This window comes from Nerophis ophidion, linkage group LG23 (genome assembly GCF_033978795.1).
Source record: "Nerophis ophidion isolate RoL-2023_Sa linkage group LG23, RoL_Noph_v1.0, whole genome shotgun sequence".
In the NCBI taxonomy this organism is placed as follows: domain Eukaryota; kingdom Metazoa; phylum Chordata; class Actinopteri; order Syngnathiformes; family Syngnathidae; genus Nerophis; species Nerophis ophidion.
The window spans coordinates 30137653-30152652 of NC_084633.1; the positions used below are offsets into that span (position 1 = coordinate 30137653).

At 32.8% G+C, this 15000-nt stretch overlaps 1 protein-coding gene across 5 annotated transcripts in view; it reads left to right on the plus strand.

Annotated features, from left to right (window-relative positions):
• LOC133541036 (synaptotagmin-2-like) overlaps positions 1–15000 on the plus strand; it is a 27327-nt gene that overhangs the window by 4343 nt on the left and 7984 nt on the right. The window contains exons 2-5 of one of the 5 annotated variants that reach the window (XM_061884076.1): positions 7147–7223; positions 7360–7518; positions 8652–8666; positions 12541–12722. In XM_061884076.1, the coding sequence (XP_061740060.1) occupies positions 7365–7518; positions 8652–8666; positions 12541–12722 (351 nt within the window). In that variant the 5' untranslated portion in view covers positions 7147–7223; positions 7360–7364. The remainder of the gene's footprint in view (positions 1–7146; positions 7224–7359; positions 7519–8651; positions 8667–12540; positions 12723–15000) is intronic. The other 4 variants (XM_061884079.1, XM_061884077.1, XM_061884078.1 and 1 more) reach the window with 4 other exon arrangements.

A 15000-nucleotide genomic window follows, 5' to 3' on the forward strand; every position in this document is an offset into this window, starting at 1 on the left:
AAAGGATTGAGAATTTTTACTCAAACTTTATTTTTTTTACCTTTTGCGTGTTTTTGGTGTTTATGTTGTAAGTAATTTGTACATTTTATTACAGTGTGTGACTCCTCCTGTATTTATTTCTGCTCTGTTTATTTATGAAACCTGTTTTTGTAGCCATCTTGGCCAGGTCTCTTGCAAAAGACATTTTAATCTCAATGACTTTTTACCTAGTCAAATATAAGAAAAATTGAATGTATCCTATGTTGTTTTATCATATTTAAAAAAAAATTTTTTTTACCTGTATATTGTAAATTGTCCTTCGTTATTTTTTAAAAGGCACTGATAAATTAAATGTGTTTTTATGCATTATGTTACAAATGACGTCCAATGATGGTGATATTTGGCATCATGTTAAAGTCAGCGAGTTAACCCATGCTTTAATCAAATATATTATGTGTTATGTTTTTTTACTATGTTCTAGAATTATTATTATTATTATTATTATTATTATTATTATTATTATTATTATTATAATTATTATTAGTAGTTCAATATTATGCAGGATAATAATTTTCAATTCTCTACGTTTTATAATCATCATTGGTCCTCTTATTAATCCCGAGTACTTGTTTGATTTAAGATTATCGCTATAAACACATCTTTATTGTGTGTGGAACTTACAGTACCTTCTTTGTATTTTTTTTTACGTTTCAATTTTGATAGTGAAATTATGATAACACTATTGAAAATGAATGTAAATATATGTCCATCTATTTTCTATATATTTTGTCCTCACTAAGGTTAGGCCTATCCCAGCTCTCAGCCACGAGTCAGTCACACTTATATTAGACACACCAAAGTGCATAGTGGTTGGTATACAGTACGCATTCTCAAAAAAACATTATGATTTTTACCAGTAATAAAAATTCAATGTCATTCAAAAGGCGACGCAATAAATTGTTTCGGTGCTTTGCTGTACATTTATTTATTCATTGGCTGATGCCCAGCGCTATACACTGTAGTTGTCTACAACCTGTATCCATCCATCCATCCATTTTCTATCGCTTATTCGATTTGGGGTCGCGGGGAGCGTTGGAGCCTATCTCAGCTACAATCGGGCGGAAAGCGAGGTACACCCTGGACCAGTCGCCATCTCATCACAGGGCCAACACAGATAGAGAGACAACATTCACACTCACATTCACACACTAGGGCCAATTTAGTTTTGCCAATCAACCTATCCCCAGGTGCATGTCTTTGGAAGTGGAAGGAAGCCAGAGTACATGGAGGGGACCCACGCATTCACGGGGAAGACATGCAAACTCCACACAGAAAGATCCCGAGCCCGGGATTGAACTCTGACTACTCAGGACATTCGTATTGTGAGGCAGCCGCACTAACCCCTCTTCCACTGTGAAGCCCAACCTGTATCCATTGTTTCCTAAATTTGTGCACATTTTTATGTAAATTATTCTCTTTTCTTTATATTTTGTATTCTTATCTAACTACCTATCAGAGTGGTTCTCAAACTTTTGTCAGCAATTACTGCTTTAGAAAACACTTGGCTCTCCAAGTACCATCATAATCACCAACATTACAATACAGTAGCATAGTAGGCCTAAGTAGTCATTAAAAACAAGGTAAAGGTTTTATTTAACAATAGTATTGAATCCTTTTTTTATTTTCTTGTAATCAGACCATATTTTCAGTATATTAGATGGACTTTTTACCTTACATGTTTTGACTGTTATCTGGAGTCTTCTTCAAAAGGATCACCTCACAACTGTGACGTGTTGCTTATCAGCTGTTATACAAAACATGTCAGGTAAAAATTCTGTCTAATATACCGAAAATATGGTCTGACTAAAAAATTTTTTAAAAGTATATGAATAAGAACACCTTTTTGAGCAAAATTTATTTAATATTTTGAATGTTGACAGTTTGAACAGTAAGACGGTCTTTGAATATAGGAAAATAAACATTGTACTTTAATCAAGGGATTATATGTCGTACAACTTTATTTTTTTTGTTAAAACAGTATTGGGTCTTATTAATTTATGCAAATGAGTTTAACATGTGGTCAATGTCATATCCTTTCACACACACTCTAATGACCTGTTTATGCCATCACAGGGATTAAAAAGGGGTCATCATTCAAACATGACGTGTAAGTGATGGGGAAGGAGGATTAATGGCAGATGGAGAATGAACTGTGCAAAAGGGAGTCGACGCCACACTATAGTGGGATGGAACGCAAAAGGGGAGGAGTCGATCCTTCATTTGTTTAAACCCGGGGGATTTTTGGATTACCTTTGCCGCTTAATCTCGTTACAAGGCTGCAGCGACACAAGGATGCCTACTTTACTTTGGATGGTAATTGAATGAAAAAACATTACAGTGTTTTATTACAGCAATAGCGACCATACAAATCCAGCTTTTTATTTGAGACGTATGCATCTTTGTTGAAGCAAGGCACACATGGGAAAAATAATAAATAAATAGTCGCGCTGCCGAAACGTCACTAAGTGGTGAATAAAGCGTATTTTCATACCAATTTAGAGTAAAATTGGATCATTTCCCATGACACGCTAATGTTGGGAAACACTGCTTCAAACAATGTTAGTGAAAGTTGCTACGGATAAAATACTGTACTGTGGTAATATGACCAACCTTCTACTGTAGTATGAGGGGTTGGTATTGTGTTTTGTAGTATATTAAAAATAGAAATATAGATATATTTGGGTTGGCAAAAAGGTCATCTGACATCACAAGGTGTTGCATCTTTCTGCTCCTTTCCTTTTTATATTTGTTCGAAAATGTATATAGAGCAGGGGTCACCAACCTTTTTGAAACCTAGAGCTACTTCTTGGGTACTGATTAATGCAAAGGGCTACCAGTTTGATACACAATTAAATACATTGCCAGAAATAGCCAATTTGCTCACTTTACCTTTAATAAATAAATGTATATACATTAAAAAAATGGGTATTTCTGTCTGTCATTCCGTCGTACATTTTTTTTCCTTCACGAAAGGTTTTTTTGTAGAGAATAAATTATGAAAAAAAACACTTAATTTAACAGTTTAAAGAGGAAAAAACATGAAAAAAATGAAAATTTAAATTTGAAACATAGTTTATCTTCAATTTCGACTCTTTTAAATTCAAAATTCAACCTAAAAAAATGATAAGAAAAACTAGCTAATTCGAATCTTTTTGAAAAAATTAAAAAAAGAATTTATGGAACATCATTAGTAATTTTTCCTGATTAAGATTAATTTTAGAATTTTGACGACATGTTTTAAATAGGTTAAAATCCAATTTACACTTTGTTAGAATATATAACAAATTGGACCAAGCTATATTTCTAACAAAGACAAATCATTATTTCTTCTAGATTTTCCAGAACAAAAATTTCAAAAGAAATTCAAAAGACTTTGAAATAAGATTTAAATTTGATTCTACAGATTTTCTAGATTTGCCAAAATAATCTTTTTGAATTTGAATCATAATAAGTTTGAAGAAATATTTCACAAATATTCTTCGTCGAAAAAACAGAAGCTAAAATGAATAATTCAATTAAAATTTAGTCATTATTCTTTACAAAAAACAAAACAAAACACTTGAACATTGATTTAATTTGTCAGGAAAGAAGAGGAAGGAATTTAAAAGGTAAAAAGGTATATGTGTTTAAAAATCTTAAAATCACTTTTAAGGTTGTATTTTTTTCTCTAAAATTGTCTTTCTGAAAGTTATAAGAAACAAAATTAAAAAAAATAATTAATTTATTTAAACAAGTGAAGACCAAGTTTTTAAAATATGTTCTTGTATTTTCAAATTCTATTTGAGTTTTGTGTCTTTGAGAATTAAAAATGTCGAGCGAAGCGAGACCAGCTTGCTAGTAAATAAATACAATTTTGAAAATAGAGGCAGCTCACTGGTAAGTGCTGTTATTTGAGCTATTTTTAGAACAGGCCAGCGGGCGACTCATCTGGTCCTTATGGGCTACCTGGTGCCCGCGGGCACCGCGTTGGTGACCCCTGATATAGAGCAATGATTCTCCAAATATTCTCTTAATTTAAGTACAATGTTTCCTTTTCCTATATTCAAACACAGCTTTACTTTTCAAACTGGCCCAAAAAATTTAAAAAACGTGTTATTTAAAAACTCTGCCTTGTTTTTAATTCATAATTGGGCCTAGTATGCTACTGTTTTTTAATATGGGTCGTTTTTTTGAGGTGGTAATTGATAAAGAAAGTTTCCAGAAGAGATTATTTTTTATTTTATTGTTGTAAGAGGACAACATTTTTGAATAATGTTCAAAGAGTCCCATTCATGATGCTAAATTAGAGCTAAAAGTTAGAAATACTTAAATATAAAGTTTGAAACTAAAACTAAAAGGTTGAAAAACACATCATTCAGAAATAATGTATTCAAAAGAAAAATTAGTAAATACATTTTTTTTCAGATTTAATAATATTAAGATTCCCTCTGATAATTATTTTGAATGCATTTTTCACTATTGATATTTACATATTTGAGCTTTAGTATTTTTTAGATTTCAATCCCGGGCTCGGGATCTTTCTGTGTGGAGTTTGCATTTTCTCCCCGTGACCGCGTGGGTTCCCTCCAGGTACTCCGGCTTCCTCCCACCTCCAAAGACATGCACCTGGGGATAGGTTGATTGGCAACACTAAATTGGCCCTAATGTGTGAATATGAGTGTGAATGTTGTCTGTCTATTTGTGTTGGCCCTGCGATGAGGTGGCGACTTGTCCAGCATGTACAACGCCTTCCGCCCGAATGCAGCTGAGATAGGCTCCAACATTACACATGCTAACAGTTAGCATGATAGCATGCTAGCATTAGCATAATGACCGTTTAAGTAAATTTTTCAGCCATACACCTCCGAGTCATATAACAGGATACATAGCATGTTAACCTTTTGAGCTATTTTTACAAGTGTATACCCTAGAGCAGAGGTCACCTACGCGGTGCCCACGGGCACCAGGTAGCCCGTAAGGACCAGATGAGTCGCCCGCTGGCCTGTTCTAAAAAGAGCTCAAATAGCAGCACTTACCAGTGAGCTGCCTATATTTTAAAAATGTTCTTTATTTACTAGCAAACTGGTCTCGCTTTGCTCGACATTTTTAATTCTAAGAGGGACAAAACTCAAATAGAATTTGAAAATCCCAAAAAATATTTTAAAGACTTGGTCTTCACTTGTTTGAATAAATTGATTTTTTTTTTTTACTTTGCTTCTTATAACTTTCAGAAAGACAATTTTAGAGAAAAAAATACAACCTTAAAAATGATTTTAAGATTTTTAAACACATATACCTTTTTACCTTTTAAATTCCTTCCTCTTCTTTCCTGACAATTTAAATCAATGTTCAAGTAAATTTATTTTTTTTATTGTAAAGAATAATAAATACATTTTAATTTAATTCTTCATTTTAGCTTCTGTTTTTCTGACGAAAAATATCTGTGAAATATTTCTTTAAACTTATTATGATTAAAATTCAAAAAAGTTATTTTGGCAAATCTAGAACATTTTTAAATCAAAGTCTTTAGAATTTCTTTTAAAATTTTTGTTCTGGAAAATCTAGAATAAATAATGATTTGTCTTTATTAAAAATATAGCTTGGTCCAATTTGTTATATATTCTAACAAAATGCAGATTGGATTTTAACCTCTTTAAAACATGTCATCAAAATTCTAAAATTAATCTTAATCAGGAAAAATTACTAAAGATGTTTCATGAATTCTTTTTAAAATTTTTTCAAAAAGATTTGAATCAGCTAGTTTTTCTCTACTTTTTTTCGGTTGAATTTTGAATTTTAAAGAGACGAAATTGAAGATAAACCATGTTTCAAAAGTTAATTTTAATTTTTTTCCTGTTTTCTCCTCTTTTAAACCGTTCAATTAAGTGTTTTTTTCATCATTTATTTTCTGCAAAAACCTTCCGTAAAAGGACAAAAAATGTACGACGGAATTACAGACAGAAATACCCATTATATATATATATATATATATATATATATATATATATATATATATATGTATATATATATATATATATATATATATATATATATATATATGTATATATATATATATATATATGTATATATATATATATATATATATATATATATATATATATATATATATATATATATATATAAAAGGTAAATTGAGCAAATTGGCTATTTCTGGCAATTTTTTAAGTGTGTTTCAAACTGGAAGCCCTTCGCATTAATCAGTACCCAAGAAGTAGCTCTTGGTTTCAAAAAGGTTGGTGACCCCTGCCCTAGAGTCATGTAATTTGGTATATGACACGAAATGTCATATTTTGTTAATTATTAATTAACATTACTAGTTACATGTTATTAAAACAGTACAGTAATGTGACCATGAGCACAAGTACGTGCTTTTTCCACCATCTAGTGTCTACTTTTAAGTCAGTGTGCTAATAAACGAGTAAAACATCAATACTGTATTCATTTTAAAATGTGGTTGAAATCCTGTGCTTTTTGAGGTTTAAAGGAACTCCCAAAACATTGATAACAAATTCATAAAATCACAATCTGAATCACCTCAAAACACAACAACTTTTGCTGCAACTTTGTGAAAAAGCTCTCGCAAATTTAGGTATTTTAGGCCGTAACATTGACAGAAAAAGCCAGCGAAATCCTGGAGGGACTTATTATACATTGTTAATAATACATAAATATATTTATTTGAGGGAAGTCTGGAGTTCTCTGCTTAGGCTGCTTCTCCCGCGACCACACCTCGGATTAGCGGAGGCAGATGGATATTTATTTGTGTTACAATTTATGCACTTATGAAGATAGTTGCTTTAAATGTGAAGGACCACATTGTCTTTTTGGCTGAGGACTGTGTTCATAGTGCACTGAGCGAAGTGTACTGAAGTGTTATCGGTTTTGCAATCAGGAGGTCGCGGGTTTGAATCTCTGTTGTGGCATCTTTATGTAGAGCATTATTTTGTTTGGGTATTTCCTCCTTCATTAAATAACATGCATGTTGGTGTTTATACGTGATTGGCTAACTGTAAACATGCTATTGTTAGCATGCATGCTAATATTAGCTTGCTCACCCTCACCCGAATGAAGACAAGAGCTATAGAAAATGGTTGAACCTTGCCCGAGGACACTTCCTCGGGATTCAGCGTCAGACACGTGACCGTCAGTCCCAACACCCGAGCCAAGCCTCCATCAGATCAAAAGTGAGATGAATAAACAGGTTGCGGTCGGGTCAAAGGTCAAGTATTACACGCTTGTGAGAATGAAAGATGATACAACTTATGGGACATTAGTGTTAATGAAAGCATGATAAATATTTGACATTCTCTTTTCACACAGCAGCGATGCGATTGGTCAGTGTGTCGGGGGCGCGGCCCCGAAGGGCGGCGGTGGAGGAGAACAAGGAGCCCGCGCCGCCCCCGCCCCCCTCGCACCACTCCAGCCACCAGTTTGAAAGCATGAAGAATAAGTTCTTCAATGAATTCACACACTTGCCCAGTAAGTCATTCTAAAGGGGACTGTAAATTTACATACAAGATGTACACTGTGTATATATATATATATACACAGTGTACATCTTGTATGTATATATATATATATATATATATATATATATATATATATATATATATATATATATATACATATACATACATATATATATATACATCTGTATATATATATATATATATATATATATATATACATACATATATATACATCTGTGTATATATATATATATTCCATATGAGTTGGGAAATTGTGTTAGATGTAAAAATAAACGGAATACAATGATTTGCAAATCATTTTCAACCCATATTCAGTTGAATATGCTACAGAGACAACATATTTGATGTTCAAACTGATAAACATTTTTTTTTGTGTGCACATAATCATTAACTTTAGAAATTGGTAAAGGTGGCAATAAATACTGATAAAGTTGAGGAATGCTCATCAAACACTTATTTGGAACATCCCACAGGTGTGCAGTCTAATTGGGAACAGGTGGGTGCCATGATTGGGTATAAAAACAGCTTCCCAAAAAATGCTCAGTCTTTCACAAGAAAGGATGGGGCGAGGTACACCCCTTTGTCCACAACTGCGTGAGCGAATAGTCAAACAGTTTAACACAGTGGTGAACATGCCCTTTCCCAACTACTTTGGCACGCGTTGCAGCCATGAAGTTTAAGTTAATCATTATTTGCACAAAAAAAATTAAGTTTTTGAGTTTGAACATCAAATATGTTGTCTTTGTAGTGCATTCAATTAAATATGGGTTGAAAAGGATTTGCAAATCATTGTATTGCATTTGTATTTACATCTAACACAATTTCCCAACTCATATGGAAACGGGGTTTGTATATACAAATATTTGTTCAATATTAGCGTTACCAGCATATATCAAAATATTTTTGATAAATATATCAAACATATTTGATAAATATTTGCAGAAATGTGAGGGGTGTCCTCACATTTCATCAAAATGCATAGATTTTAACATCTATTGATTGATATATTTACGTCATAATCATTCTGTTGCATCAGCATGGGGCCATCATTCACTCTCCATCTCTTTTGTCTCATTTCTTTCTTCTCTCATTCGATACTGTCACCATCGTGCTCTGCTCCAGACCATAAACTCCAGTGTAAGTATACCATTCCAAAAAACACTTTTGAAAGGCTTAATTTGTGTCAAAGATTGGTTTGCATAATTGAAGGCGCTGCAGTGTGTCGGACATAATGTGAGCAAAAAACATGAAAAGCAAAACAAATATATTTAAAAAAAAGTTTTGGTTTATTTTTGTTTGAAAATAAACTCTTTGCTCTTTGCTCCTCTTGCATAGTAGTAAAATAAATGTCGTTATTATTGTTTTATTGTTGTATTGATTTAATTAAATCTAAATAAATCACAGATCAAAAAAATTAAGTAAACAAATACATATATTTGGATCTGTGAACAAAAAAAAACATACAAAAATGTAAAAATATTTTAAAAATCAAACAAGTACCATATTTCCTTGAATTGCCGCCGGGGCGCTAATGAATTTAAAACCTCTTCTCACTCCTGCGCTTACCAAAGGCATGCGGTAAAAGTAAGCATGCGCTAATTATTTTAAAACGTCCTCTCACTCCAGCACTTACCAAAGGCATGCAGTAAAAATTTGAGTGTGATGTAAGCTTGGACCTTAAATCCTACTGAATAGCTCTTAATCTTCTTCCCTTTATGCGATTTCAAATTACCGGTATTGAAATCAGCCTCCTCCATTTTGAAAATGATGAAAGGGGAGGTGTCACTTGTGACGTCACGAGTTTGACCAAACCTGCGCTAATTATTTTGCGAAGCGAGTTTGATCCGGCAGTAATTCAAGGCAGGCGCATACTATATGCCCTGCGGCGATTCAAGGAAATACGGTATTCCTTTTTATTACTCACACTTGTTAGAGCATAATAAAGTCACTACAACATAGGTAGTTTTTTTCGTTTGAAAAAGAGTCTCGATAATCTCCCTCTTTTCTCTTTGCTCCCCTTTTGCTACTTTCATCATAGTAAAATAAATGTCTTTATTATTGTTTATATTTATTTTTGTATTCACTTAATTTAATCTAATCAGAATAAAACATAGGACAAACATTTTAAGTAAACAAGTAAAAATATTTGAATATATAAGCATACGAAAATGCAAAAATATCAAAAAATAAAACAAATATTCACTTTTTTTACTCACAATTGTTAGAGCAAAATAAAGTCTGTACAAAATAATTTAACACAGAACAACTATTGGCTTTCATTGAAATTCTTTAGCTTTTTGCCCCAAAAGTTTTTGGTGTTTTTTTTTTTACTTTACAAAAGAAGAGTATCCGAAACTCTCCCTCTTTGATACCTTTATAATAATAAAATACATTTCTTCACTATTGTTTATTTCTATTGTTGTATTTAATTTAATCCAAATAAAACACACGATAAACATTTTAGGTAGACAAAAATATTTGGTTTTGTGAACAAAAAAATTATACGAAAATGAAAAAAAAAAAAAGTAAAAATTAAAACAAGCATTCCTTATTATTACTTACAATTGTTTGGAGTAAAATAAAGTCAGTAAAAAAAATAGGTATACGAAATAAAAACTATTGACCATCATCATTAAAATTCTTTAGCTTTTTGGCCCAAAGGTTTTTGGATTTTTTTTCCAACTGAAAAAAAGTATCTAATAATTTCCCGCTTTGCTCCCTTTTTGCTACTTTCATATTAGTAGTATAAATGTCTTTATTATTGTTATTTGTATTATTATATTTGATTTTATTTGATTTTATTTGATTTTATTTGATTTTATTTGACTTTCTTTGATTGTATTTGATTTTATTTGATTTAATTTGATTTTATTTGACTTTCTTTGATTTTATTTGATTTATTTGATTGGATTTTAATTTAATTTATTGTTTATGGTTTAAGTTAATTTCAAACTTGCATACAGTCACAATACGATACATCTCAATTTCCAGGTTCTCCTTTCAACATGTCCGAAAAGGAGTAGGAAGAAGCAGAGTTTATTTAATCCAACCTCTTTTCCATTACATGGCAATTACTAACATATTTAATTCTCTTCCTGTTCTCAATATGTGAACTATTTAACTCCATAAATAATAAGTAATAAACTTCTCCAAAGAAAAGGTTATAATTAACATCGTGAGATGAATAAAATGATCCAATTTTCAATAGGGTTCAAAATGTTCATCAGAATTATTCTTCCTTGTACTTTGTAAACACTTTAAGTTTGAATAGTTTCTCAAACCTGATCATATTAGTACATTGTTTGACTTCTTTACTTAATCCATTCCATAATTTAATTCGACATACTGATATACTAAAGATTTTGAAAGTGCATACAAATGTTTTAAATTAAATTTTTCTCTTCAGTTTATATTTCTCCTCTTTTGTTGTACATTCTTAAGTAGCAGGTTGTAGATTACTTTGTGCATATGTATTTATATATTTGTTTACTTATGAATGGGAAGGGTGATTGGGTGCTGTGAGGGCAGTTCATCTTCAAAAAAAAATCGGAAAAAACCCTCAAAAATTACAACTTTTGTTTTATTTTTTGTTCCACTGCTACGCCTTCTTATGGTCTGGCATAGAAGGGGTGTTAAGAAACTAAGTTAAGAAATATAGCACCATCTTTTGTGCAGAGCTGTAGGGATGAACTACATTCACAGGCAGTCCCATTATAATGTGTTATTAGCAAAGGGAGGAGCAGGTAGTGCCACTTTGTTTTGTTGCTGCATGCATATGGGGGGTACAACAATATTAATAAAATATATCAATCTAATGTGGCTCAAAATATGCTGAGATATCAAATAAATGTAAAAAAAAAAAGTCAAATTAAATATGTATTATTTCTTACTATTAAGTTATTTCGGCAACGACATCACCTAATCTTGCGACCATGTGGAGGATGATGTTTTATAATCAATTCAAGCCTTGTGGGGCACAGAAGGATGTTCTCATAGTCCTGTGACCTCTGACCCCAACTCCTTGATCACACACTTATGTGCTTGTTTTTTTAACCCTGAGGGAACTCTCCTGAAGGTATCAATAAAGTACGATCCATCTTGTTGAGAACAGATGAGTCCTAAGAGAAGCATAACATTAATACACGTTTGTATGTTAACTTTTATTATCAACTGTTTCTTGATAAAAACAAGGTCAATATTAGAGGTAGGCGATTCTACTGCCATTTTAAATATCGATCCGATACCAAGATGGTATCGCCAATACTTTTATCGATACAGACACCGATTGAATAAGTGAGTTTTTTGATTTTTGCCTTTTTGTAGTTAATGATTAAAATCAGAATAAAACACAGGACAAACATTTTAAGAAAACAAAAATAGTTGAATTTGTGAACAAAAAACTTTAGTATAAAACAAACATATAAAAGAATGTAGAAATATTTAAAAAAATAAAACAAATATTCAATTTTATTGCGTACAATTGTTTGAGCAAAGTCAAGTCAACAAAATCAAAAAACTAATGGCTCTCATTAAAATTATTTAGGTTTTTGCCCCCAAAAGCTTGAGTATGCAATGATTTTTTCCCTGAATTGATAAACAATATCCGTCCATTCATCTGTCTTTTTCCTCTTATCCGAGGGCGCGTCTTGGGGCAGCAGCCTAAGTAGGGAAGCCCAGACTTCTCTGCACAGCCACTTGGTCTAGCTCCTCCTGGGGAGGAACCGGAGAAGTTCCCAGGCCAGTTGGGGGACATATAGTCTCCCCAACATGTCTTGGGTTTCCCCCGTGGCCTCCTGCCTGCCGGACACACTGTACATAAACAATATAATAATACATAAACAATATAATAATGCATTAATAAAACAATACATTTGAACAACCTAACAAAAACACAGGTATTTGTGAAAATAAACAGTCTGATACTGCCATGGTATAAATAACATCCATATTTGGTTGGATTTTCCCCAAAAATCTTCCAAAGTAAGGGACGTTCTGTGTTGTCTTTGTCCAGTGCCCATGTGGGCAGTGGGTGCCATTGTGGTGGTGGTCCTGGCGCTGGTGGCCTGCATGTGCTTCTGCCTCTACAAGAAGTGCTTCAACAAGGGCAAGAAGCCCAAGAAGGTCCGAGAGAGGAAGGGCGGGCGAGGACGCAAGAAGAAAGATGCCGAAGGAGAGGATGGAGAGGAGAAGAAGGTGAGAAGAAGATGGCTTTCATGCGATATATATATATATATATATATATATATATATATATATATATATATATATATATTTATATATATACACACACACATACAAACCCCGTTTCCATATGAATTGGGTTAGATATAAACGGAATACAATGAATTGCAAATCCTTTTCAACCCATATTCAGTTGAATGCACTACAAAGAAAAGATATTTGATGTTCAAACTCATAAACTTAATTTTTTTTTGCAAATAATAATTAACTTGGAATTTCTTGGCTGCAACACGTGCCAAAGTTGTTGGGAAAGGGCATGTTCACCACTGTGTTACATCACCTTTTCTTTTAAAAACACTCAATAAACATTTTGGGAACTGAGGAAACTAATTGTTGAAGCTTTGAAAGTAAAATTATTTCTCATTCTTGTTTTATGTAGATCTTTAGTCGTTCAACAGTTTGAGGACTCCGCTGTCGTATTTTACACTTCATAATGCGCCACACATTTTCGATGGGAGACAGGTCTGGACTGCAGGCGGGCCAGGAAAGTACCCACACTCTTTTACTACGAAACCACGCTGTTGTAACACATGGCTTGGCATTGTCTAGCTGAAATAAGCAGGGGCGTCCATGATAACGTTGCTTGGATGACAACATATGTTGCTCCAAAACCTGTATGGACCATTCAACAATAATGGTACCTTCACAGATGTGTAAGTTACCCATGCCTTGGGCACTAATCCACCCCCATTCCATCACAGATGCTGGCTTTTGAACTTAACGCCCATAACAATCTTGATGGTTATTTTCCTCTTTGTTCCGGAGGACACCACGTCCACAGATTCCAAATATAATTTGAAATGTGGACTCATCAGACCACAGAACAGTTTTACACTTTACATCAGTCCATCTTAGATGAGCTCGGGCCCAGCCAAACCAGCGCCGTTCCTTGGTGTTGTTGATAAATGGGTTTTGCTTTGCATAGTAGAGTTTTAACTTGCACTTACAGATGTAGCAACCAACTGTAGTTACTGACAGTGGGTTTATGAAGTGTTCCTGAGCCCATGTGGTGATATCCTTTGCACACTGATGTCGGTTTTTGATGCAGTACCGCCTGAGGGGTCAAAGTTCCGTAATATAATCGCTTACGTGCAGTGATTTCTCCAGATTCTCTGAACGTTTTGAGGATTTTACGGACCATAGATGATAAAATCCCTAAATTCCTTGCAATAGCTCGTTGAGAAATGTTGTTCTAAAACTGTTCGACAATTTGTTTACAAATTGGTGACCCTCGCCCCATTCTTGTTTGTGAATTACTTAGCATTTCATGGAAGCTATTTTTACACCCAATCATGGCACCCACCTGTTCCCAATTGGCCTGCACATCTGTGGGATGTTACAAATAAGTGTTTGATGAGCATTCCTCAACTTTATCAGTATTTATTGCCACCTTTCTCAACTTTATCAGTATTTATTGCCACCTTTCCCAACTTCTTTGTCACGTGTTGCTGGCATCAAATTCTAAAGTTAATGATTATTTGCAAAGTTTGAACATCAAATATGTTGTCTTTGTAGCATATTAGACTGAATGTGGGTTGAAAATCATTGTATTCCGTTTATATTTACATCTAACACAATTTCCCAACTCATATGATATATATATATATATATATATATATATATATACACATATATATATACACACATACACACATATACATATATACACACATATACACATATATATATATATATATATATATATATATATATATATATTTATACTTTTTCGCACACTCTTGGCATTCTCTCTGCGAAGTTCAAGAGGTAGTCACCTGAAATGGTTTTCACTTCACAGGTGAGCAGGAAGCTCATGGAGAGAATGCCAAGAGTGTGCAAAGCAGTAATCAGAGCAAAGGGTGGCTTTTGAAGAAACTACAATACAAACATGTTTTCAGTTATTTCATCTTTTTTTGTTAAGTACATATGTGTTCATGTGTAGGCTCATTAGGTTCATGTGTACATGTGTTCATTCGTAGTTTTGATGCCTTTAATGACAATCTACAATGTAAATAGTCATTAAATTTTAAAAAAATGCATTGAATGAGTAGGTGTCCAAACTTTTGGCCTGTACTATATATATATATATATATATATATATATATATATATATATGTATATATACACACTGTAAATGTATATGTATGTATGTATATATATATATATATATATATATATATGTACTATATGCATTACATCTGGTTGTTACCATGGTGACTGAATACTGTTT